This window comes from Gorilla gorilla, chromosome 13 (assembly GCF_029281585.2).
Source record: "Gorilla gorilla gorilla isolate KB3781 chromosome 13, NHGRI_mGorGor1-v2.1_pri, whole genome shotgun sequence".
Classification (NCBI taxonomy): Eukaryota; Metazoa; Chordata; class Mammalia; order Primates; family Hominidae; genus Gorilla; species Gorilla gorilla.
In genome coordinates this window covers 110314251-110341010 of record NC_073237.2, presented here as the reverse complement: position 1 = coordinate 110341010, position 26760 = coordinate 110314251, and the positions used below count along the sequence as shown (strand labels likewise).

The window sequence follows — 26760 nt, the reverse complement described above, 5'->3', positions numbered from 1 at the left end:
GCGGGCATCCTTATCTCTCAGAGCCAGGAAATAGTCTAAGGGCTGGATGCTCTCGTTGTAAACCCAACTTGCCTTATCTTCATCAAAAAGAATGGCAAGTAGGTTTCCACTTCTCATTTTTCAATTCTAGCTGACTGGCAGAGACCTCTTGGCATACTGTGTTGAGAAGGATTCTGAGGTGCATCATTGGACAATGTACAGCAATCAATTTGCAGTGTCTGCCATGAACATGGGACTGCCATGAACCCGGAGCGAGGCTGGGTGAGCGAAGTACTCAGGAGGCCCTTGGCACGGCAGGAGCAATGGTAGTGCCTTGTGTTTACTCCTCCTCCTAGAGGAGCCCCTGAAACCTCAAGTGTGGTCTGCCCTTCCTTCTTGGGGCTGCTGTACAGAGCTGTTCCTGCAGCCTGTCAGGTGGGTGCAGGCGTCTGTTAACTTCCTTTCTTTCATTTCTGCTTTTATCCAACAAAGTTATTAAGTTTAGTATCTATCATCTCTGCTCTTCTTACTATAAAAGGAAGCTCTTGGTCTTGCCCCCAAACCCTGCACCAGCTCCAATGGCAGTGACTTTCTTTCTCGGAGTGAGAGACACCCTTCTCAGCACAGGGAATTCTCTGGGCAGCAGGGAAGCAGCAGCAACCATTGCGAACTTGGCAGCCAGCCTCCTGGGCACTGATGCCCCTCCTGACTCCAGCAGGAGAAGCTGCCAAATGCCATCTGTGTGTCCATGACCCGGGCTCCCCCACGGGAAGTGCCTTGGATGATGTTTGTGTCACTGGGAACATTGTTTGTCTGATGGCTATTAAAGGACCAGTGTGGACTCGGGGAGGCTCCCTCATGGCGCAGCACTGGGTGACTGAACAGGAACACTATTCTACTCAGCAACAGAGCCCGTCTCTGAGCCCGGAGCGAGGCTGGGTTAGCGAAGTACTCAGGAGGCCCTCGGCACCACAGCACCCAGCACTCCCCGCCAAGTGCCCCAGGAACACATTAACTCCCCCACGCCCGGCGACCAGGACAACGAATGCACACTGCAGCAGCAGCTCACTTAAAAGCAAGCTCTAACCAGCATCCCACCCCAGCCAGGTCCCTGGGAGAGCTTTCCCTCCTTCATACACTTTCAGAAGCAGGTGGGAGGTAGGTGTTGTGGTAGGCCCTTCATAACACGAAAGAAAATGTCACCAACTTGCTGGGTGACCCTGGGCAACTCTCATCCTTTCCTCAGGCCTTGTCTGCCCCTCTATAAAATAAGGAGGTCATGGGTACCAAATTGACAGCATGCATAGCTCCACTGCCCACTTCTACATCAAGGGCAGACATCAACAATCAATCATGCCACCCTTTAGAATCCTCAACAGAGAACTCCTTACAGCCAGTAGCAACTGCTTGGACTTAACCCACAAAATCTACTTGCCATCTTGAGATGAGAGGAGTTCAAAAGGTTCAACTCTAACACTGATTTTGTTTTTAAATGCCTTTCTTTCCTGGTGATGAGGCCAAGCCAGCTTCCTCTGAGCCTGACCCTTGGAAGAAAACCCCCATCCCTAGGCAGAAAAGCCTGACTTCCAGCATGCAAGATGAGCTGCCGTGACAGCAGGGAGCACTCTGGCCCTGCCTCTGTAGGGCTACACCATGGCAGCTCCACACGTCCCTTGTCACTGGGGCTTCTACATCTTTTTCACAGGGGTCTGCCCAAAGCAGATTACAAGATCCTCAAAGTCCCTGAATTGGAGGGAAGCAGTACTAGAAGGAACACCAAGGTCCAGACAGGTTTCCCAGTCCAGTTCTCAGGGGAGAAAACTGAAGCCCAGTTGGAATCCCTGTCTTCTAATACCTTATCCTCCACCGACTTTCTTCCCCATCCCATCGTTTCAATATATCACAATGGCTTACTTCTTAGATGGGAAAAAGCAAAAACAATGACTATCCCTTCCTCTTGAAGAGGCATTTTATACTGTTAATATTAGTAGTACTGAGAATACTAGCTACTTGTTTACTAAGCACATTGTTGAGCCCTTCACATACATTATCTCATTGAATATTCAGATAGCCTGATGATTTCATAATTGTAAGAACTGAGACAGACAGGGCCTGAGGTAGCACACCAGTTAAGTCATGGAGCCTGGATTCACTACCAGTCCAAGGATCCCGGCTCATTCTCCTCAGGCAACACTGTTTCCTTCCACTGCCGCCTTGGATGGCCACGCCCATGAGGTGGCCGGGACGGGGACCATGCCTCATTTAACACAGGAGGACACTAAGGTACAGCGAGGCCGAGGACCCTGCTGCTGAGCAGCAGCTCAGCTGGAATCAGCATCGGTGGCTGGCATGAGGCTCACGGGTCCTGGGGCTCTCACTGTGCAGGCAGCTGGCCTAAGGAAGATTCCCAGCATTTCCCTGGCCTAGCTGCCCAAGGCTTTCCCCACTGAATCCAGACCGCTGGCTCTATCCCAGGATTCAGATTCAACCATCCTTCCCCGGGCATCTCCTGGTGAAGGGCAGAAACAGCTACTGGGTCTAATGAGTCTTAACACACACAGATACCAAACAGAGCAAGGGCAGGTCTTCTCCATTAACTAACAAATCCACCAGTGATTAACACAGTCCCTGGCCTCAGGGAGCGAATACGGATGGAGGAACGTCAGCACAGGCCCCTGAAAAGACTCACTCTCTCATTCCACACTGGCCTAAGTCACTCCTGCGCCTCCCCAAACATTCCTGGTTCACCCCTATTCTGTCACATGGGAGGACAGCATTTCCCAGCCTCTTTGAGGTTGGGTGGGGCCGTGTGACTAGTTCCGACCAATGACTGTGAGCAGAATTAACACCTCTCTCTCTGGCTGCAGCAGTTAATTGCCAGCGTTAGTCTCTCCACAGCGTGCTTTCCCTCTGTCACTTGGCTGGCAGCATTCTACATGACAGCTTTTAGTCTGGGACCAGAGGGGAGCAGAGCTCCCTCTTGATCCACAATGGACGTGTAGTGTGAACAAGAAATAAACTGCTGTGGTTTTGAGCTACTAAGATATCTTGTACCTTTCAGGATCTTTTGTTACTGCAGCATAACCTGGCCCCACCTTGACAGCTGCAGCACCAGTGTCAACATCACCACTCCCAGAAACCAATACTTTGTTTGGTATTACAGAGTGGAAGCAGGGAACATGGAGACATAAATCAGGCAGGTCCTGGAGCCCCAATCTCTAGGGGTTTCCACTTTCATGGAAGACGCAGGCACAGACAGGGCCCCTCTAATCTAAAAAGAAAGTAGAAAGTGCACCAACTGATGAGCAGGGTAGAAACAGCCCACTCTCACCAGAAGAGATCAAGGAAGTCTTCTGGGAGGAGGTGGCACTGGAGTTGGCCTTGAAGGATAGGTTGGATTTGGGCAAGTGGAAATGGGGGAAGGCATTCCTGGGAGAGGCAACAGCATACACAAAGTACAGGAAGAGCAGACTACACTGGAATGAAAGGTCTGGGAAGACCAAAAGCAAGAAATGCGGCTAGAAGGTTCAGGTTATGGAGGCTCTTAATGCTCTGGCCTTGACTCTAGAGACAGTAGGGAGTCCCAGGGTATAAGCAGGGGAGCAACATGGTCGGTGTTCTGTTTTGGCCAAGGCCTCCTGGCAGCCAGGGCAGAGGGCAGGCAAGCTGCAAAAGCATGGCTGTTAGCAGGATGCTGCCATGACCCAGGTGGGGCTGAGATGGCCACAACCAGCAGGGAACAGCTGGCAAAGGGAGTTTAAGGATGATTCTCAACAACTGGGAAGAAAAAACACCAGGACTTGAGTCTAAACTTGCAGAAACGAGGCCGTGGTGCCGCATACAGGATGTGTGCCAGGAAGATGGAGGTGCTTGGAAGTCAGTAGGAGGTGAGCCAGAGCTGGACCAGGAAGGCAGCAGAGGCTGGGACAGCAGCAGCACTTCTAAGAACACACTGAGCCTTGGAAACATGGAGTAGGGAGTGGAGGGAAGCAGAAATCTGGAGCCAGACCAGGCAAGGCCTCCACGCCAGGAATGAGGACTTTATGTCACAGACCAGGGGTTGCAAACTTGTGCCCACAGGGACTCTGACCCACAGACATGTTTTGTTTGGCAGATTTCAAAAGGTCAATTGGTTGCCAACATTTAAAGCCAAAAGAATTCCCATCAAAATGTTCATTTCTGGCGTGTGATTTGTCCAGAGATGTGGTAACGCTGAGCCGTATCCCCACCCAGCAACCGTCAGCGCAGCAGCTGAGCAGCAGCCGCCCTCCACACATGCGGCGTGCATTCTCTAACTGGACACGGTCCCCACCACCTGTCCTGTTGGCTCATCTCTATTTATGCTAAATAAACATATTTGTTGGGCCTCATGGGCATTTGAGTCTGTGAACCTGGCAGCAGTGCAGGGGGCCCCTGAGGGGTATCCCTGGCGCATGCTGGAGACTGGAGGGAGAGAAATTGTTGCTAAGATGTGAGTTTCCACAGAGCTCCTCTGGGCCTGGCCCAGGCCAGAAGAAGCAGGAGAAGTGCCATCTGTCACTGATCCAATCCTCATGGGGTACTGCTCTGAGCAGCACCGGCACTGGGATCTCCCTCCCTCCAGGAGGGAGAAAAGCAGAGAGGCATTTAGGACACCGAGCAGTAAGGGCTGTGGGAGACCCCCCAGGGGTATGGGAGCCCTGAGACAGACAAAGGGATTCACTGGGCCCTCGGAAGGTTCCAGGCATTTGACTTAAACAGGGTATTGATGGATGGATAGGGTTCTGCTGCCCAATAGAAACAGAAGCGCTCTCCAGCCAGAAACTGCACAAGCAAAGGCAAGTCTAAGAAGCTGAGATCTCTTCCTGAATGCAGAGGGAAGCCAGCAAAGGTTCTCTCAGCCAGGAAGGGGGCAGAGGCGCCAGGCCACTTTTCCCCAGGACTCTGACTCCATGTTCCCACCCTGGTCTCCACCCTGACCACAGACGCTGGGCACTCACCAAGGGTCTGCTGGTTGCGGACGCCGCCGATCACCACGCAGATCTCGGCAGGCACGTCGCTGGTCCCATCCTTGCTGACCGCCTTCTTCTCCTCCTTGGCCTCGCCCTGCCAGATCACCTCCTGGATGTAGTCATCGGGCAGCTCCGTCTTCACCTTCACCTCCGTCATCGTTCCTTGCTCGGCACTCAGCGAGGCCTCGGCTGGCACTGGCTCTGGGCCCTCCACCTTGGTGCTCTTCTGGCTGCGCTTCAAGCGCTCCCTGGGAAAGAAGAAACTCCGTTCAATACCTTCTTCCTCCAGATCGACACAGGAGCCCACCAGCCCATGGCACCACAAGGACATGCCAGGCTGTGTGCATAGTGAATGCTAGGGCCCCCGGCCCCCTTAGTCTCCAACACAACCCCCACGGCTACCCCTGAGGCTCTTCCAGGGAACCCTGAGGCTTCAAGGAACACAGTTTGAAAACCATTAAGCAAGAAAGCCTCCAACTCCGCCCATTTTACAGTTGGGGAAGCTGAGGTCTCAAGAGGTCTAGATGTGCCCAGTTGCCTCGCTTGCCACTTATTTGTTTGCACTTATCATAATTGGAGTTACAAGTGACCTAAAAGGGCACCTCCAGCTGGCTGAAATCAGTACTTAGACCTCAGTGTGCATACAGATCAGCTGGGGATCTTGAAAAAAATGCAGATTCTGGCTCAGCTGTTCTGGGGTAGGGCCCGAGATTCTGCATTTCTTTTCCTTTTTAGAGATGGGTCTCACTATGTTGCGCAGGCAGAACACAAACAAACTCCTGGGCTCAAGCGACCCTCCCACCTCGGCCTCCCGAGTGGTTGGGACTCCAGGCACCATGCCACCACGCCTCACTCAGAGATTCTGCATTTCTAACAAGCTCTCTCAGGTGCGGCCAGGGCTGCTGGGCCTCAAACTACGCTTTGGGCGGTAAGGGTTTCGTGCTTTGATGTACGCGATATCCAGTGCTGTTCTCTTTGTTCCTAGGCAAGAAGGCTTGGGATCTTGTCCAGGCTCTTCCCCGCTCCTGCTTTACAAATGGGAAACTCCAATTCAAAAAGACTCACTAGGTTGAGATGTCATGGAGCCAACACTGTGGCATGGAGGGGGCTCTTTAAACATCGGAAAACATCCTCGAGGTAATGATGTCAGTTCTGAAGAGGGCAGGGCGTGGGTCACTGAACGTCCTTCATGAGGGGGACACTAAGGACTAAAGCAGAGCTGTGACTTGCTCAGGCCAGACATAAAATCGGGGACAGGCCAAGGCAGGAAGCCAGGTCCCTGCCATCCACTCCTGAAGCATCCTCCTTTCAACACAGCTGTCCATGTTATCATCCTAAGGGCCCCACATCCTTCTGACAAGGGAAGCATCTCCATGACTGCTGTCTGTGAGGTGGGGAAGCTGAGGCGTGCACATACTGGGAAATCGAGTCATGTTCCAGGCCCAGAGACACTGCCCTGGCCATGCTAGCCTCTCCACTGTGCCAGAGGAGAGCATGGTCTGTGAACTTCAAGGCCCAGACTCAAAACAGGGAATGCCAGCATTCCAACTGCAGCACAGCAGGGCCACTGGACTGGGACTCAGGGACCCAGGCTCCAGTCCTCGATCTACAATGGGCTTGCTGTGTGGCCTTGGGCAAGACTTTTCTCTTCTTTGGGTTTCAACAGCCCTGTTTATCACAGGAGCATGGGTTTAATTACATCTGCTGTCCTTCCCAGCTTCAGCTTTCATCCAAGGTGGAGAAAGGTTGGGAAACTGAGCAAAGATAGAGAGGGGAGCCCCCAGCTAATGAGGAGAGGACAGAGGAAGGCCACGGGGAGGTGCTATGGACTGAACTGTGTGCCCCCAATTCAGATGGTGAAGCCCTAACCCCCAGCGTGACTGGATCTGAAGAAAGGGTCTTTGGGAGGTTAAGTGTGGTTAAATGAGGTCACACTGGAGGGGCCTTCATGAGGGGATTGGTGGCTTTGTAAGAAGGGAAAGAGATTGCTCTCTCCCCCACGTGAGGACACAGTGACAGGGCGACCCTCTACAGCCAGGAGTCAGCCCTCACCAGAACCCAACCGTGCTGGCAACCTAATCACAACCTCCAGCCTCCAGAACTGTGAGAAAATACATTTCTGTTGTTTAATTAAGCCTATGGCATTAGGCATGGCATCCCACAGCATTCTGTTAACAGCAGCCCAAGATGACTCATACAGGAGGCCAGGACTCAGATGGACGGAACACGAGTGCAAGGGCATGCTGGGAAAACCAGTCAGGAGCAAGGGCTATCGCGCCAACCACTTCCTCGCTGTGGGCCTCAAGCCAGCCACCTGACCTCTGAGCCTTGGTTTCGCCGTCTGCAAAATGGAGTTAACGGGGTTGTCATGCAGATTTTAATCAACGAACACATGGAAAGTACTCAGCACAGCACCTGGCCTGGAACTGCTCTCAAGACACGGTCACCACGACCATTGTTAATAATGACACACTGTTAGAGCTTCTTTGGCACCCAGTGGCGCCTCCTGCTCACGTGTCTGTCCCATCAGGGCCACCAGACACTGTCTGAGCTTTTGCCCTTCTCCACGGTAAGAAAGTGTAAAACTGCATGATTCAGTCACCTCAGAATTCATTTCCTTAATTTACTTAAGAAACACTTAAACAGAGCCTCCTATGTGCCCGGCAGTGTTCTAACATACTAATTCCTTTCATCCTTAGCAATGACTCTAGGAACGAAATCTTGGTATTAGCTCCACTTTACAGTCTAGGAACTGTGGCACTGAGAGGTGAAATAACGTACCCAAAGTCATGTGGGTGGTACGAGGTGGGACGGGGACCTGATGCAGGCAGCCTGGACTGGGAGACAAACTCGCAGAGGGAAGCCTCCTCACCCACAGCCGAGGCTGCCCCACAGCACCCACCTTTGACCTTCAGCATCCAGAACAGAGCCAAAACCAAGGTGCTCGTGGGTGAGCAGGAGGACAGTAGGTTCCCTGGCTTTCCGGGCTGCTGCCACCTTTGTGGGGGATAATATCATGAGCAAGAGTCCCCCTGGCCCCCCAGAGGGGAGCACGGGCCCGCCTAGCCGCAGGACACCACAGGGCAAAGAAGTCTCAAGTTCTGTGAGGCCTAAGACATAACTAGAACTGGCAGGTCCAGCAAGTCACAAGAGGACAGCTGTGGCTTTAGAGAGGGAGGTGATTCCTGCTGCTGGCCAACAAGAAAAGGGGATCCCCTGGAGGTGGTGAGCTCCCCGTCACGAGAAGCATTGGAGCAGACTGGCTGATGGCCTGGCGGGAGTGAAATGGGCCAAGCACCAGACTTGGAAGTTGGATCATCCTAGGGTCAAATCTCAAAACTGCCAGTTGCAGGTTCCTACATAAGTGACTTGACTCCTCCAAGCCTCAGTCTTCACATCCATACAGTGGGGACAAACACGGTACCTACCCCACAGTGCTGTGAGGCAAAACAAAGTAATATCTACATAGGACCAAGAACAGTAAGCTACCAGTGGAGATGTTTCATTGTTATCTACCTTTGTCTTTTTTATGGCGGGCAGGGGAGGGGCATGTGCAGAGGATGCAAGTTTATGTGGCATAGGCGTTTAGCACATGGGCTGTGGAGTTAGACCAACGAGGGTTTGAATGCCAGCTCTACCACTGTTCAGTAATGGGATACAGGCGGTGAGGGAGTAAGGACTTTGTCTAGTGCTGCAGAGGTGGTCATGCTGATGAAGCTGATAGTGAATGATGTGTATTCACATTCAAGCCGGGGGGTAAAGAAAGCAGCTGACATTCCCATTTCCTAGCTAAGACCTCATGGGTGCTAATGGTCAGGGCCCTGAGGCTCAGTGGGCAAAGAGATGGAAGGAGAGGAAACAGATGGGGCCCCCGGCCCAGAACTCCCTTACCCCGGCTTTCTTCACAGCCAGTGTTCTGAAGCTCAGCCCGAGGCCTCAAGAGCACCTGACCATGCCACCTGAAAAGATTCAGTGTCCCTTCCTGCTCTCAAGTCCTCACCACCATCATGGCATCCTGGTAGGGGAAGGGAGGAGCTGTAGGAGCCAGGCAGGCTGGGTGGAACTCTCATCTGCCCACCCCGACACCGTGCAGCCCTGGGCAAGAGACTCCCTTCTCTGAGCCTCTGTTTCCTTGTCTGTTAAAGAAGGACCATGACTCTTGCTAGCTGCGGGGGTGGGCACAGAGTGGATTTCCATGAATGGCAGCTGCCATGATGATGATGACATTGGTTCATGATGACATCCTCACCTCTGGGAAGCCTTCCTGGCTTGCTTGAGGCAGAGTCAGACTCCCTCTCTGAATGCCATGTCTTCCTTGCACAGGTGACTCTGACAGCCATCCTCCCATTGTGTCCTAATGAACTCATCCTGACTCGCTCGTCCCCTTCCCGAAATTCCAGTGTAGCTTCTAGTTCATTGCCTTGTCTTATTTCCTTTGTAGCCCTGTTACCTGAAAATGCTTTGTACACTGGCTCACCAAATGCACTTGTCCTAAGAGTAGGTGGGGCCCTCGGGAGTGCTGTGCGCCTCTTACACCCAGCATCCAGTAGGCCTATATTAGGTGCTCCATAAATATGATATTTGCTGAATGACCAAAAGGATACCTGCCTTCTAGTAAGCAGGCACTGGGACATGTGCCTCCTAAGACTCCCTGGGGCCCACTGGAACAGCAGAGTATATCCTTGAGATGGGTTTCTAGAATGGATGGTCACCCATTTGCAACAGGCAGGCATGAATGCATCACAGGAGAGGCCCTCTCCAAAGGCACAGGACGTGTAGCAGAGTCAAAACTAGAACTCGCATCTCCAGACTCCCCATCCTTTGTTCTTTCCACTGAACCACCAGAGTCTCAGGTCACCTGGAGTGCCCTTAACACCTGGAGCTGAGAGTCAGGCACAAGGGAATGTCTTTTTCCCATGAAAAGGCAGCCTCTCCCTAGTTCTTGTACCCACATCTCCCACCCCAAACAAATCAGAGTTCACACTGGCAAATACAGCTGCAGCTGCGTGACCAGCCAGATTCCTGACTGAGTTCACAGAAGATGGGGACCAGTGAGCCGCCCTCTATCACCCACGGGCACAACAGCACATAACCATCCACTCCCTTAAACGTGATGCCCCCGAGTCCTTGCCGCGACAAAGGCATGGGCAACTTCCTTCTCTTCCCCCCGCCCCCGACTTCTAGGCTTTAGATTTACAAACCCAAATGTTGCTTTTCTCAAATGCTTTGCATTTAATTAGGTGTCCTAATAACAATGGAATCACAGAAGTATTTATATCACTTTGAGTTAGTGGCGCAGCTCCTTCTAACTTCTTTAAAATTTTTTTTTCATATATCATTTTTTAAAATAGAGCTCATTATTTTAATTATATCCATTTAAATGTACAGTGGAGCCCTTGGATATTCTCAGCACGAATCATTAGGTATATTAGTGAAAAAGCACTCGGAATCTATCTACATGCTGACACTCCATAATCTATTCTATTTGTGTCGCTGTAAAATAGATTTATATATAGATAACTACAAAATAGTTGCTCAAGATATGCTATGAATTTTATATTTAACCCGAGTCACACTTCAACATAAAATCCAAAGTCAAGCATTAAAAGGATATTTTTCAGTAAGTACCTGCTATCCGTGGTCACCGGTTACTAATTGTGCAAGCTGACCAGGAGAGAAGCCAGACCAAGGGGATCCCTGCCCAAGAAGTTCCCTAAGACAGCTGGCCTTTCTCTAAGGCAATGATTCTCAAAGTATGTTCGTTGAAGGTCTAGGGGTTCCATAGCAATGGCTCTTAGATGCACCCATGAGGCTGGAATGGGGATGGTAGTGTTGAGCAAGGTCCTAAGACTCCCCATCTTCAATACACACAGCTTTGCTTTTTGCCTGATGTATACAGATTTAGGCCTCTTTCTCTCTGTGGTGGGGTGAGCGGTAGCCCCCTAAAAGATATGTCCACATCCTAATCTCCTGATTCTGTGCATATGACCTTATTTGGAAAAAGGGTCTCTGCAGATGTAATTAAGTGAAGGATCTTGAGATTAGGCTCATCCTTGGATTATCTGAGTAGCCCCCAAATGCAGTAAGTGTCCTCATAAGACAAAGGGAGATTTAAGACAGACAGAAGAGAAGTTACAGAGGAGAGAAGGCAATGAGCCCCGAGAGGTAGAGCTGGAATGATGTGGCCACAAGTCGAGGAATGCTGATGGCCACCAGAAGCAGGCAGTGACAAAGATCAGATTTCCCCTGGGGCTTTCAGAGGGAATCTGACTCTTCCAACACCTTCATTTCAGACTTCTGACCCCAAGGAGTGTATAAACTTCTATTGTAGTGAAGCAACAGGAGAAAAAGCAGCCATAGGCAATCAATACATGGTGTAACATGAAATTTGAAGAAACAGCTCCAAAGCAGTGAAGTTTGTAAATTACTATCTTCCACTACCTTTGGTTTTCTTCTGCTTTGTTCCTGCTCAATCCTGCTACTGTGTCTGGCCAGGCCAATGTGCCTGCAGACTCTGCCCGGGGAGGTTTCAGAAACAAACAAATGTCTCTCTCTCTCTCTCTCTGGGTCTCACCTGACAGCTCTTCAAAGAGCTCATGCCCACCTCATCATGCTTGGCATTGACAAGAGCCCTGGGGCCAGATGGGGAAACCAAGGCACAGAACGGGGCCCGGGTCTGTTTTATTCATGTCTATATCCCCAGCCCTAGCACAATGCCTGGCCCACAGAAAGAACTCAGTGCACACAGGTGAAGGAAAGGCATGGCCAAGGTCACACAATTTTTAGTGATGAGCTTAGTCTGAAAACTTTTTGGCTCCTGTTCTGGTACTGTTGCCACTAAAGCTTGCAGCCTAAGACAATGCAACCAAGTAACTTACTGGTGGATCTGAAGCCCAAAGAGATGCCATTTCAGGCATGTCAGAGGAGAGTCCACCCTGATGCTAGGTGCCTGGGAGTATGGCGGCTTTGTTTCTGGGCACAATTTCCACATCATTCTGCCAATAATGCTGACGCTTAAGAGTTCTACCAAGTCATAGTAGACGTGAGCAATGCTCAGCACCCTGGCCTTCAGTCCTATTTCTGCTGTTGATTCCCTGGGCTGGCTGCCTACCCCAAGACTCAGTTTTCCAATGTGCACAATGAGTGAGCAGGGATCAGAGACATCTAAGGCCCTTACACAGGCCAGACCTTTACCCAGCAAGACGTGTGTGTCTCTTTACACAGAGGGGGTGCAAGGCGTACATCCACGTCCCAAGACTCAGCCTGAGGACCCCTGCTCTTCCTCCAAAGGGTGCCATTTACTCTCACACCTCACCCATCTTTAACAATGTTAAGGGTGGAGAAAAAAGCTTCTAATCACAGTGTGTAAATAATGACTTGGTTAACTCCCCCTAGAATAAAACTCCACTCCTTAGGAATGAAGGTGAACTGCTCTCCAGCTGAGCTTAAATACACTCTCCATGAATGCATGCATGCATGGGATGTTAAATGCATTAACACACATCCAGACAGGACTCTGCCCACTGACCAAGTCCTCCAACTCTACCCACTTCCCACCCACTGACTATATGAGTGCAAGTGATTCTTATCTATTTGCTGATATTGGCAGGCCGGCTCCTTGGTAATACCCGTTAAGTCCAACGGGCTGTTGCCTCCACTACTCCACCACAGCTTCTCTTTTCAAGGTCTCCAGTGGCTGCCACTCTACTCAATCCAGTGGTCCCTTCTCAGTCCCCGTCGGACTCTGCCTCTAGCAGCAGCCTCTAACATGGCCTGCCTCTCCTCCATCCAGCTGGTTGCTCACTTTGCTCTGTGCTCCCCTGATGGATCTCCGGCCTTCTGGACATTCTTCTCTCTTGTGCTGAAGCCTCTTCATCACTCCAGCTCTTACAACTTGATATGCCCCAAGGATCAGTTCTAGAACCTATTGTATTTTTATCCACACTCATTTCCTAAGTGATCTCATGGAGACTTGTACTTTCATTTCTTATTTATCTTTTTTAATTTTCATTTTTTAAAGAGACAGTCTTTCTATGTTGCCCAGGCTGGTCTTGAACTCCTGGGCTCAAGCGGTCTTCCCACCTCAGCCTTCCAAGTAGCTGGGACCATACAGCTAGACTCTTAGTTTTAAATATTAACTACATGGTGTTGAATCCCAAATTGTATCTCCAGCTTGGACTGGCCCCCCACCGAACTCCAGACCTGCATAAACCCCCAACTGCTTGAAACCTCCATCTGGATACCTAACAGGCACCTCCTATTTAACAGGTCCAAAACCCTGCTGCTACATCTCTTCTCCCAAGATAGGAAAACAATTCTGCCTCCTAGCCCAGCACTCTTCCGGCTAAAACCTGCCATCTAAGACAACACAATCAAATAACCACCATCATCTCCACTTCAGCTAATAGTAATTCCAACCTTCCAGCTCCTGCTGCCCAGACTCTAGAACTATCCTTGACTCTTCCTGTTCTGTCACTCCCGACTATGAATATACCAGCAAATCCAGCCAGATCCACCTTCAAAGTACGTCCAGAATCCAACCATTCCTTACCATACCACAACCACCACTTCAGTTCAAGCCACCCCCCCTTTCTCCTGTCTTGTAAACATCTCACAGCCAATCTCCCTTTCCCCTATACACTGCCCTGGAATCCACATTGGACAGAGCAGCCAAGGTCATGTCACTCCTTGGCTGAAACTCATTTGTGGTTCCCCAGTATTTACCCACTTGGTGTACTCTGTTACCTCTCTGTCCGCTTTACTGTCTGTTTCCTCAACTAGAACGTGAGCTAGAGGACAAGATTTTGTCTCCTTGGTTCATGATACTCAGCGCAGTGGCTGGCACATGGGTGATGGTCAGCAAGAGGCTGTTTACCAAGTGAACCAAGGACCAAGCCCAGGAAAGGTCAATGTCAGCATGGCGCTGGAGGCACCTGTAGCCTCTGATCCAGGCAAGACTTTTCTGTGATCAATCCATCAACATCACTGTAACTGTCAATGGTTTTCCTGCTTCACTGAATATTGAGAACTGAAGAATGACTCACTCATCTGGCCTTTATTATAACATAGGTTAGGGATGTTTCACAGAAGCCAGTTTTCTGAGTAAGTGAAGCTTATTTCTTGAGTGTCAAAGTTATATCTTTATCCTTTCTGATGAACTGATGAAAATTTTCTAAAACGTAACACACTCTTCCCACTTTCTGAAATGCCAAGATACAGCAGCCTGGTAATACCCTGAGATTCTCTCTTGAGGGTGCAGGGTCGCCATCATGACCACCAATCAGCATACATTCGGGCCCTAAGGCGACAGGGTGGCTGCTCCCACTAACAGTTCAGGAGCCTTCATTCTCCCACCAGCGGTTCTGGAAACGCTCCTCTCTGCTTCTAACAGGCTCCTGCCCTGTTAGAACTCCAAATCTGCCCTCTAATTAATTCCATATGGTTCTGGAAGATTTCCAGAGACCAGGGCTCTACCCACTGCTTTTTGTATCCTTGTGCTTGGTCCTCTGGCAGGTGTCAGCTAAGGTCTGCTCAACGACACAAACAGAAAATGACCAGACAAAACACAGCAGCATGCAGGGTGGAGGTGATGCTGGTGAGGACAGTCATGATGCAAATGGCACAAATAACACAGAGAGTGATGCCAAGGGCAGCTGTGGTGTACTGAGTGCTTATGACATGCTGGGGCGGTGCTCCGGGCCCACACCTACACCATCTCATCCTTCTGTGCAATGCCTGATACGGGATTTTTTGGTTTCTAGATAAGAAAACCAAGGACTGGAGAAACAGAGTGACTTTTCACAGTCTCCCTGCTTCCTAGTGACAGAATCAAAATTCCACCAGGTCTGTCTGACTCCAAAGTCTAGGCTTTTAACCATTTGGATAATTTTTGTTTTCTCTTCTCAAGAGAAAATAATAAAAACACCTGTTGAATGAATGAACACATACATGACTAAATGCCAGAAGTCCCAAGACACAGGGAATATACTCCCTTGTTTTTTGCTGTTTCCTGAGCATACAGACAGAACTGGGCACATTTTAGATGCTAAAAGTCACACCGACATGAAATAAAGGAAAGGAATGAAGGGTCCCACCTCTTCCATAGAGAAAGGCTCCTGAGCTCTGCGCTTGCCACCTGCCTCTCTCTCTCCCTGATGTGTTTTCAAATGCTGCTGTGCTCAAACATGTCCTTCAGACATAAAGAGTCTCCAGCTTTTAGTGACAAGGAGAGAAGCCATCGTGGGAAAAAGGTCCTAGCTTCATCACTAGCCTGGGAGAGCTGAGAGAGAGAACATGGAGCAGAACCACAGTGTCCGCAAATGCCAGGAGAGAGGCCCATGCCTGGTTACTTACTATTCCGCCTAAGTTTCAAATCCTCACATCATCACCTGTTCCTTAATAACCCTCAAAACGATCTGTACTTCCATTTCTGTCATGTATCACTGATATATTTTAATAAATAGTCAAGTAGAAAAGATTAGATTAATAGATTAAAACTATTAACCTATTAAACAACTCTTAACAGTCTAGAAATTCAAAGTAACCTACAATGCATAAATATATCATTAGTTGGAGATAATTCTTAGGCACTTAATTTTCCTCATTGTACGGTGTCAGTCAGCCACAACGTTGGGTAATATTGGAGTTCACAAAGATGGTATATGATTTAAATATTAACAGTAAATTTCCTGGTTAAGTTAAACCTAGACTGGGGGAAAGCAAGAGTCTTGGGCAATCTTGTCAAGTCACAAACTCCAAAATTTAGCAGGGTGGGGTTCAACAGTTAAAGCTGGGAACTTCTTTCGAGGGTGCTGTGGCATGTGGAAGGTTGCCCAGGATGTTAAGGAGAAGCAGTGTTAATGGCATTTTAAACAGACACGCTACCTTCGTTTTCCAGTGGGTCTGGCAATGGTGCAATTCTGACCAATTAGCAATGTACACTGTTCTCTGAGGGGCCACCTGTCTCCCAGATAGAATATCCCCAACAGACAGGTAGGGAGTAGAGGCCAATGAGGGGCCCATGCTCACTGTCCTGCGGAGACCCACCACCCTGCAAAGACCATCCTGCACACATGAGGTCCTATGCAGACCCCAGAAGTCAGGGAGCTCAACCACTAAAGAGCGAGGCCATCCCTAAGCCCTCACACTGGACATCTAAACAAAGGATAAACACACTCCCTCTGTTCACCATTACTTCATGCCAAGGCTATGACTTAGCAACTACTCCTTTCTCTAATTCTCTGAGGCCCAACTCCTCTGGCCATCTTCTCCTAGGAATGAAAGGATAAGGAAGCGCCCCAGCAGAACTGTGACCCCTCCACCTTCCTGCCCACATCGCCAGCTGATGCCCAGTGCTGCCCAGCTGCTGACATAGCTTTGCTATCTCTCCATGGTGCTGTCCCCATCCTGGCATTACAACTGCCCTCCTCCCCTCCACCCTGCTGTCTCTAGCACTAGGGGCGTGACAACCAACCAGCTCTTGCCCCAACACCCCAGAGTGAGAACTCAGCCCTGGTTTGCTCACTGCCTGGAGGCACGCTGCCCTTGGACACACACAAAGGACTCTTTTAACTACATGATCCAGTCCTTACAAGGTGCTTGGGGATGACAAAGCAGATGCAGGGATCGTTGCTAGGAGCCATACCCTGTCCACACTAAGGATACTCTGGAAGATTAAAGGATGGACGGATGTAAAGTGCCACATATCTAATAGGAACTCAATGCATATTAGTTAGTTCTTTTCTCCCACCCCTACTAAATACACCAGACAAAATGTGAAAAGTTAGGTTAACCATGAAAAAGATGAGCTCACAGGCCGTCAGTGGAGTACTCATAAATGGAAGTAGAGGAGGAATTTTTAGCCCGTATGAAAACAAAAGGAGTGGGGGACAAGGTCACCCTCCATGCAGCAGTGAGGAGGAGAGATGGGAGACCCACACTGCAGCCAAGTCCACTGCAGGACAGCCAGGCAGGAGTGATCAAGAAGGTGGGTTTGAGGTGTCCCGACACTGTTAACTGTCACACTCCACATGGAGTCTGGAAGGTGCTCCAGCCAAGGGTGAGCATGTTCTCTTTTGTCAGCAGAGCCAGACAGATGGTGAGGTTGTGGAAATTTCCTGGGTTGCCTTCTCAGATCAAGGGCCTCTGTTATTAAAGGCCTCAAGAAGCAACTAGGTCAGGTCCTCCTACTTCGCACTCAATATTGTGCTTCAGGACAAGGCAAGATTCTGAACACTCTGAACTAACAGCCACAGGTTCACAAGAAGAACTTTCTTACTTTGCTCAAGGAGCATATGTGGGGGGCATGTGCTGATTGGGAGGACTGAGTTCCCTAGAGACCCCCACCAATTCCCTTTGCTGGACCACCCCAAGTTCAAGTGCCCTTTGGCACAAACAACTCACGGATCTTGATGGACGTGAATTGTGGTTTGCATTTCTGTGGCTGTCTCCAGAGGGCAAACCTAAGACTGTATATGAATTTTCAAGAATCTGTCTTATCTACAGAGCCTAGGTTGAATGGTAAATGGTAACTAAGTAAGCAGAGTGAACTCTGCCCACCAAAAAGCAACCGGCCCCTTTGGAGTAAGTACATGGGCCCCCATTCAACCTGCAATTTAGGATTTTTTTGTGGACAAACTTTGCCCGAATTTTGGTAGGGTGAGAATATTTCTGGAAATACATTTCTAGAAATGAAATCTGAACTCCAGTAACAGGAACATAAATCTAGAGTCAAGATGAAGATACCTCCCAAAACATACCCCGTTCTCAAATAATTCACTCTGCTAATACCATACTGTTCATTGACTAGCACTGGGCTGGCTACAGGTTGAATACTCCTCATCTGAAACACTCAAGGCCAGAAGTATCTGGATTTTTTATTTATTTTTTTCAGTTTTTGGAATATTTCCACTACATTTGCCAGTTCAACATCCCTAATCCAAAACCCAGAAATCTGAAATGCTCCAATAAGCATTTCCTTTGAGCATCATGTTGGTGCTCAAAAACTTTTGGATTTTGGAGCATTTTGGATTTCTGGATGAGGAATACTCAATCTGTATTGCTGTGAAATTTTGTGCAAAGGAAATTGCGTTGTTTAGGGCTACTTTTATTTTGCTGCTGAAAACCAAAATGGTAAACAAGAAGAAGATATAAATAATTATGCAGCCACACACATGTGGTTATCAGATAAAATGGTCCACCCGTGAAAAATCTTGGCTTAATTAAAGAACAAGACTTAGCTACATTGAAAGCCATTTTACCATCTGGGTGACTCCAGATAAGTCTATTCCTCAATTCCCTCTGAACATGAGGGATGCCAATCACTATCTGAAAGGGCTGCTGGGAAGATCAAATAAGACACAAGACACATATTTGGATCATGGTAGGCCTTCAACAAATAAGAGCTCCATCACCATCATCCCTCCCCTCTAGCCCTCTCTCCAATGTCCAGGCTCTACAAGGAATCAATTGCCACCCCATGTTATCTCCTCCTAGGAACCAGAATCCACCATGGTAGTAATAAAAATAGATGTTTATTGAGCACCTGCTTTGAACTAGGCATTGTGCTAAGGGTATATATATTATTACACCTAATCGTCATTGACAACACTATGAAGGAGGTACTAATATAATCCCCAGTTTACAGATGAGGAAGCCAAAATGCAGGAAGGCTAGGTAAGGAGCCCAAGGTCACACCATCAGGCAATGGGCAGTGCCAGAATCTGAATCCAGGCAGTCTGGGCTCTTCCATTCTGCACTAGGCTGCTTGGCCCTTAGCAGGGCTGGAGAGATGGTGAGGAAGATGCTTGACAGACCAGGCAGGGGGTGCAGGGGGGCATGGAGAATGGGGACCACAGGAGTACAGCTGCTCCACTCTGGGGCCATCCAAGAAACACACAGGAGGCTGTGCATTTTTGGATGCAGGCTACACATAATCCTTTGCTGAACTAAAGTCCTCAGGCCTGAAAAAAAAAAAATAGCCCTTAAGAAACTCAGCTCTAAGCCTACTGTGTAAGGTCCTGTCTGTCCTGAACCCTTGGCAACACCTATCATCACATCTTATCCTCCTGGCAGCCAGAATGATCCTTTTAAAACCAAATCATATTATGCCACTTCTCTGTTCAAACTCCCCAGTGGCTCCTGATCTCACGCAGAGGAATGGCCAAAGTCCTGACAACGGTCTCCAAGGGCTTCCGTGGCCACACCGGCCTCCTTGCTGCTACTCCAGCTCCAGGGCCTTTGCACCTGTTGTTCTCTCTGCCTGGAATGCACTTCTCCCAAATGACTGCCTGCTTCGGCCCCCACAACTCTTTCAGATCCTCCTTCATGACTCACCTTCCCTGAATGCTCAAATTAGAGAGGCAACACTGTCTCCGGCTCTCCCAATCTCTTCTGCTTCCCCCCCCAACAACACTTGTTACTATCTAACAAGCATATATTTTATGTATTTGTTACAGCTGCTCTACTCCCACTACAACATCAGCTCTACAAGGGCAGGGATTTCTGTCTGTTTCATTCACTGCTGTGCCTCCAGCACCCAGGTCAGTGCCAAGCACTTAGTAGGCACTCAGTAAATATTTGTGGAATGCATGGATGAGATTTGATCTTTTCTTATTCTCCTCCCCAATCTCCTTGTCTACAAGATCCTGTTCACTTGTTGGGCAACCTATAACAAAATAATGAGCCCTTTAACCTCTTCTACCCCAGATTTCCTTATCTCTAAAATGAAAGGGCTGGACTAGATTTTCTACAGTCCTTCCAGCTCTGAAAATCCTCAGCTGACAAAAGAAAAATAGATATATTTACATACAATTCTTTATTACGCCAAGTCTGTAACTGCATTTACTTGATTACAAAAACTGCATTTCCTTCAGAATTTTCCGAAGTTAAGGCCCCACAGCCTCCCTGACCCTTAGTATAAGTGGGGTTTGGCTGGAGTCGTGCTACATGATTTGTAACCTGCACACCAGATCGACATTAACCTCAAGTGCTGGGATCACTGGTCTTGTAAAATCAACCCAGTTTGGGTTACAGGGAAGTAAACCAAACCACATTCGGTTGTTTCTTAAGATCAGAAACACCACCTCTCCTTGTCCCCCTCAATTTAACACTAATTCCGTAGCAGCCCATGCTGTTGATTTTGGGGTTTAGCCAGAGGCCCTCTGGAGAAATAACATTATGTGTTCCAGGCCAAGAGGAAGGCGCTGGGATGAAAGCGGACCCTGGCGTAGTAGCAGAGTGTGCCATAGCATAGCTGGGGGTAGAAGCCCACGTTGGAGGGCTGGGGGTCCTTCAAGGTCATTCTGCTCAGAGCCGTCTAACCTAATTCTGACTTTGGGGAACCTCAGGACCTTCATTTCTCCATCTGAAGCAGGGATTAAATGAGTTCTAATGCTCTACAAAGTGTCTACCCATCTAAATCCCACCTGGCCGTGGTCAAATCACCAGTGGTGTCAGCTAAGGCCACCACAGTGACAATGTTCTCTCTTTTTTTTTGAGACAGAGTCTTACTCTGTTGTCCAGGCTGGAGTGCAGTGGCGTGATCTTGGCTCACTGCAACCCTGCAACCTCCACCTCCTGGGTTCAAGTGATTCTCCTGCCTCAGCCTCCTGAGTAGCTGGGATTACAGGTGTGTGCCACCATACCCGGCTAATTTTTGTATTTTTTAAGTTGAGACAGGGTTTCGCCATGTTGGCCAGGCTGGTCTCAAACTCCTGACCTCAAGTGATCCGCCCGCCTCGGCCTCCCAAAGTGCTGGGGTTACAGGGGTGAGCCACTGCACCGGGCCCGACAACATTCTCTTGACGTTTAACATATAATTCACTTCTCAGACTGAACATCAAGTCACTATATAAGTAATAGTGTGTTGGTCTTTCAAAGGATTAGTTTTCCTCACAGAATCTATAAACTTGCCTGTGAGCTCCTCCAGAGTCCCACCTTCTTGATAGGCCCCCAGCCTACAGCACAGTCCCTGGGCCCAAACAGGCTCCTGTTAACACGTGTTAACTGATCCCTTCCCACCAAGAAGCAGGAGGGCGTGATGAGGAAGTGCATCCCAGAAGTCAGACTCAGGTAGACCTCCTGGCTCTACTGCCTACCTCCACCTAGGCAGCCTTGGGCCAGTAAACCTCTCTGTGCCTCAGCTTCCTCATCTGTAAAGTGGGAATAATAAGAGTATCTCTCTCATGAGGTTGTTAAAAAGATTACATTAAATTAATAAATAAAGGCTGGGCATGGTGGCTCCTATCTGTAATCCCAGCACTTTGGGAGGCCAAGATGGGTGCATCACTAGAACTCAGGAGTTTGAGACCAGCCTGGGCAACACAGTGAAACCCCAGCTCTACAAAAAAATGCAAAAATTAGCCAGGGGTAGCGCTGCATGCCTGTAGTCCCAGCTACTTGGGAGGCTGATGGAAGGATTGCTTGAGCCCAAGAGGTAGAGGATGCAGTGAGCAGAGATTGCACCACTGCACTCCAGCCTGAGCAACAGAATGAGACCCTGTCTCCAAGAAAAGAAAAATTAATAAATTAATACACATAAATCACTTAGCTCAGAGCCTGACAAAGAAATGTTGACCAAATGGTAGTCATTACTATTAGAAAGTCTGTTTTTAAACTTTAAGCCACACACAACCCCAGGTTTGGGTGGCCCTTCCTGATGCATATTCCGGCGCCATGGTAGTAACACAGGGGCTCAGTCACTGAGTATGTGTGATGGAGAGCCTAGGCTAGCAGGGAGAACAAATCAATGTCTCACGTGCCACCCTACCCCTCCTCTGACTGGGCAGGCATCTCCAATCAATCTCAGCATTCTTCCACCAACTACAGCCTTAGGGGGATAATACTCAATTCAGAGATTCAGGCAGCCACCGTGGGAAAACCTGCCTGTTCTTCTCTGGCTACAATTACCAGGCAGAGATGCTCGTGTAGGAGAGATTCATGCATTAGAGAGTGAGGGCAGACCACATTCCCACAGGACTGACGAGGGGTGGGTGGTGCTTTGTCTCTTCATTCATGAAGTACTTCAAACAGTGCCTGCCATGCAGGAGACACTCGAATGTCTGGCTGGGTGAATAAATTAGCACCTAACCAGTCTGAGTTCACAGCATACAGCACTGGGCCTACCAGAGCAGGTGCTTAGTGAAAGTGGGAGGAAAGTGGGAGAGGCTGGCTAGACCCTCACTTGGGCATAGCACTGAGGAGTGGAGAAAGCACCAGCTTTGGCAGGTTCAAGGCCCAACACAGCCACTGACTCATTATCCGCCCCTAAGCAGGGCCCTTCCTGCCAAAGGCCTCGATCTCCCCATTGCACAATGACAGGGTCTAGACAAACTCAATGCCCCTTTCAGTCCTGATTTCCTGATCCAAGAAACACTTTCAGGCACCGGTCTCACAACTGCTACTGCCCTGCAGGCCACAACCTCACACATTGTTCTTACACAAATTCCACTCCTAGGGACTCAGCAGAGAAACACAAAACGCTGGGCAGCTGCTGGCTACTTGGGTCACCCCCAATGACCACAGGCCTAAGTGCACCGTCTCTGAGCTCTACCTGCTCCTCTCCCACACTCCCTGTCTCCACGTCACTTGCACATCTTCTTCCATCTCATCTAGTGTGCCCATCCCATAAACACGTACTGAGAGCCTGCTAGGGGCCAGGCCCACAGCAGTGAACAAGACAGACATGTTCTCTGCCAATGGAGCTGGCATTCTCAGAGAGACAGAAAAAAAGGAACACAGGGAAGGGAATGAAATAACGAATAATGAAAATGAAATAATTAAAGAGCATAAACAGGCTATGAAGGCCACACACCACATACTGAGGTGCAGGTACCTTGATACAGAGGGTCAGGGAAAGCTTCCCTGAGGGTAGAACTGACTCCAGATCTGAAAGATGAAAGGGCATTCATCATGGGATGATCAGAGAAAGAACATTCCAGACACAGGGAACAGCAGTTGCAGAAGCTCTCAGGTAGGGGTCAGTTTAGACTAGGGGTTGACAAACTATGGCCATTTATGGGCAAATTTACGTATCGCCATGGCTACTTCAGCATTATACTGGCAGAGTTGAGAAACTGCCACGAAGATCATACAGCCTGCAAAGCGTAAAATATTTGCCACACAATACAGGTCTCTGGGTTACAGAGACCTCCGGCCTGGTATAATGGCCTCTATTCTACTAGCCTCCAATCCACCCAACAAATGGCTGCCAGGGTGGTATTCCTGAAACACCAAGCCGAACACATTACTCTCCTGCTCAGAGAATGTCAATATCTTTCCATGGTTTCTCAAAGTACGTTCCAAGCAACACTTGCTCAATGCAATGAACGTCAAAAAAAAAGGGGTCCCATGGTTAAGAAGTTTGAGAAACATGATTCTCTCTCTCTCTCTCTGGCTCTCTCTTCTCAAGCACACACATCAGCATATGAAAAGATCTGGAAAGTCTCACAGCAAATAAACCTTTTTAATTTTGTTTAACCCACTGTCCTCTGAACTTACTGGGCCACAGAAAGAACCTTTTTTTCCTCACACAAAAAAAATCCATTAACATTTTAAAGAACTAGTGTTCCACAGGCTAACAGGCAAATTCTTCTGCTTCGCATTCACAATCTGACCCTCAGCTCTAACAGGTAACCCTAGGATCGATTCTAGATTTTATGTATGTGTTCAGGGGAGCCATCTCTCTTGTCTGTCCCTTACCTTCTTTCTGCCTCCAAAGCCCCAAATATAGGTCATGTGGCCGTTCCAGCCTTGCTCTACCCAACATAACAGCAGCAACAGCAGCGGCAGCATGGGTGTTAACATTACCAAGTACCTACCTGTGACACCTGTCATGATGTCCACAGCTTGGGCCTGTCTGATATCTCTCCCTTCTTTGGCAAAAACAGTCCAGTTCTCCATTGGGGACCACCCCTCTCCCCTCTCCTGCCATCCTTGAGGGTGAGGAAAGGCCACCCCCTCTCCACCCTGGCTAATCAGAGTATCCCATCCCCTGCTTTGGCATGACTGGTGAAGAGAGAGGAGCACATGACACTAGCACATAGGCCAATGGATTCTGGACAAGGATGGGACTGGCTGCCCCAGGAGTTAGCCATGCAGCAGCCCAGATGGAATTCCAGCCCAGGTCTTTCTGCCTAGTCTTATGCTTCACTCCTAAGTTCTCAACTTGAGTGGCCAATGGCCAGTTCAGGAATGAACCATCCTTGGATTCTGGTCACAGGTACCCACATGGAAAATGCTTTCTATGACCTCACATTCTTTGGGGAAGTCTGGATACTTCTTGCCAAGGTGGCCTGGCCTGGACCACCCATCCTTCCAGGGGGAAGATGAGGACCAGAGAGTGGTAACTGTTAGTCATGAAGACCTGAGTCGATGGGTGGACAAGCTGGGGGCGGGACAGGGAGTGTACCTGCTCGCAGTGCTTTTCCTTCCGGCTGCACTGGCTCCGTCAGCCTGCAAAAGAAACCCAAAACACCTACATCAGCCAAGGCAGAAGATGCAGATTCAACCTGCTGCCACCCCGTCAAGCTCCCACTGAATACCAGCCTTCAGACTGTGGGGTGAGCTGGCCACAAGCCCCTGTCCCGCTCCTCCAGGCTGGACAAACTTGTGCCCAGTGGTAAGAGGGAGTCAGAACACCTCCCTGCAACCCCATTTGCTTGGCCCTTTAAATCCCACTGAGCACCCACTGCCAACACAAACTCAGCAACTGCACTGCCCCGGGGACTCAGCGAAAAGTAAGTAACCAGCTAAATCTGAGATTGAATTGCACCATTTTTATTTTCAGCTGGGATTTCCAATAAAACAGTAGCTGTAGATTTATTCCTACCAACCAGAGGGAAAAAATCCTATTATGTGAAAATATTCTTTCTCCCAACCCTATGAGCAGAAGGCAAGAGAGTGCCAGTTCTTAATCTCTTTTATTTGGGTGTGGGGGGAGGGGGACATAAAGCTGATCAAATGAAATTTTCAGAAATCATACAATTCTGGTTCAGATGCAGAGACTGGGGCCTTGGGCACAGAGGGAGCTGCCTGAAGTCTCATGAAAACAAACTCCAGGGGTCCTGACTCCTAGACCAGTGCTCAGGGGGACCTCAATGCAGAGGCTGACAGAGGTTGCAGACCTGGGAACAATACCTAGATCCTCCACCACCGCCAGCTGAAGATACATTCCCGAGCTTTGTCAAAACACTTCTAACAAGAATCATAGGATAATACAGGTCTGAAATTCAGGTGCATGTGTGTTTCCAAATTCAGAATTTTTCCAATTTTAGAAAGGTAATGTACCGCCCTATGTCTTATATTTTGAAACAACCCTGGCAGAGCCCCCGCTAATCAAGCACATTGATATTTCTATCATAAAACATATGCATAGGTAACCCTACATAGGATAAACGTCAACAAACAACAATGAGGACTGTCACTAGCCTTTTCTCCCTTCAGGTCAAGTTCTGCTGCCTCATCAGTTATAAAAACTTTTTGAGTTTTTTTGAATTTCAGGATTGCGGATGAAGGACTGAGGACCTGAAATAAAACACCTTTTGATGAGTGCTTACGAGAAGTTGCAAACTGGCAAAATCAGATGGCAGACTTCGATTCAAACAAATTGGCAATATATAAAAATAAAAGAATTGCACTGAAAAAAGGCCAGATCTCCACCTTCTCTTATTAAACTGGATAGCCCCATGATACCCAGTCCTACATGGTGACAGGCAGCTAGAGCTGACATACTTGGTTCTCCACAGCCTCCATCCTCCACTCTTGCCTTATAATCACCCAGCCGCTGTCTGGTCCCAGCGGGCATCCACACTTGCTCCCCAGGGAGAACTTCCCATTAGGCGCTAGGATGTGGACATTAATGCCTTCTCTCATTTAATCCTCACCATAGGTCCTCCCCCCTCCACCCCAGAATATCCCCACTTTACAGGCAAGAACACAGGTCAAAGAATGTATTTATCAAAAGTCCCACAGCTATAAGCTCAGGTCTGGGTCACTCCAAAGTCCAGCATCCTCAGTTCTGGAGCATTTTACTTCCCACCAACATTCAGGAGAGCCAATTGGGAAATGGAGTGACATCAAACAGCTCCTGTTTCCCACACAAGGGAAAGGGAAAGGTTAAGGACGAATAGGGAGGGAGAAATGTGAGGTCGGGGAGGAAGAAATTAATGAGCTGCCCATGTGTTATTTCAACAGAAGAAACAAGAAAGCAGAAAATGGTTTGCATATCATTTCACTGGGAGCAAAAGAACAGATCAATTACAGCCTCTTTCCAACATCTTGCATTCCTCAAAACTTGTATGCAAAGCAAACAGGCTGAAGTTGTTTGAATGTTTGTATCATAAGCAGCAGAAGTGGTACGGGTGGAAATTCTGCCCCCGAGATCTTAAAAAAATGGTTAACTCCCAAATGGATCTCTCGCCTTTCAGACTTAATTCTGTGCGTGTATTTTTAGCTTGTCACGCACATTTTTAAAGTTGTCATTTTTGTCCTTTTCCTTCACAATTTCACACAGAGTTGACCAGCTCAAGTGCAGCAAACACGTGACAGAGTGTGGGATAAGAGTCTCTGTTTTCAGCATGCCTAATAATCTCCACCTTTGTTTCTCTTTTATTGAGTGAATGATACTTCAGCTTCGTGTTACTGGTAGCTGCACGCATTTCTGTTTTCCACCCATTTTTATAAAACAAAGAGAAAGTGCTAAAAAATATTCAAAGAATTGTCAAATACTTTTGCAGAGACTCAGGTGGTGCTGCTGGGGAACTGGGGCAACTAGAGGCGAGTTCTACCTGGG

At 48.8% G+C, this 26760-nt stretch overlaps 1 protein-coding gene across 35 annotated transcripts in view; it reads right to left on the bottom strand.

The window, feature by feature from the left end:
• Positions 1–26760, bottom strand: part of ZNF618 (zinc finger protein 618) — a 180405-nt gene that overhangs the window by 63579 nt on the left and 90066 nt on the right. For all 35 annotated transcript variants that reach the window (XM_055350475.2, XM_055350464.2, XM_063696694.1 and 32 more), the window contains exons 2-3: positions 24379–24422; positions 4959–5218 (exon numbers count right to left, since the gene is read on the bottom strand). In XM_055350475.2, coding sequence (XP_055206450.2) covers positions 4959–5218; positions 24379–24422 — 304 coding nt within the window. The remainder of the gene's footprint in view (positions 1–4958; positions 5219–24378; positions 24423–26760) is intronic.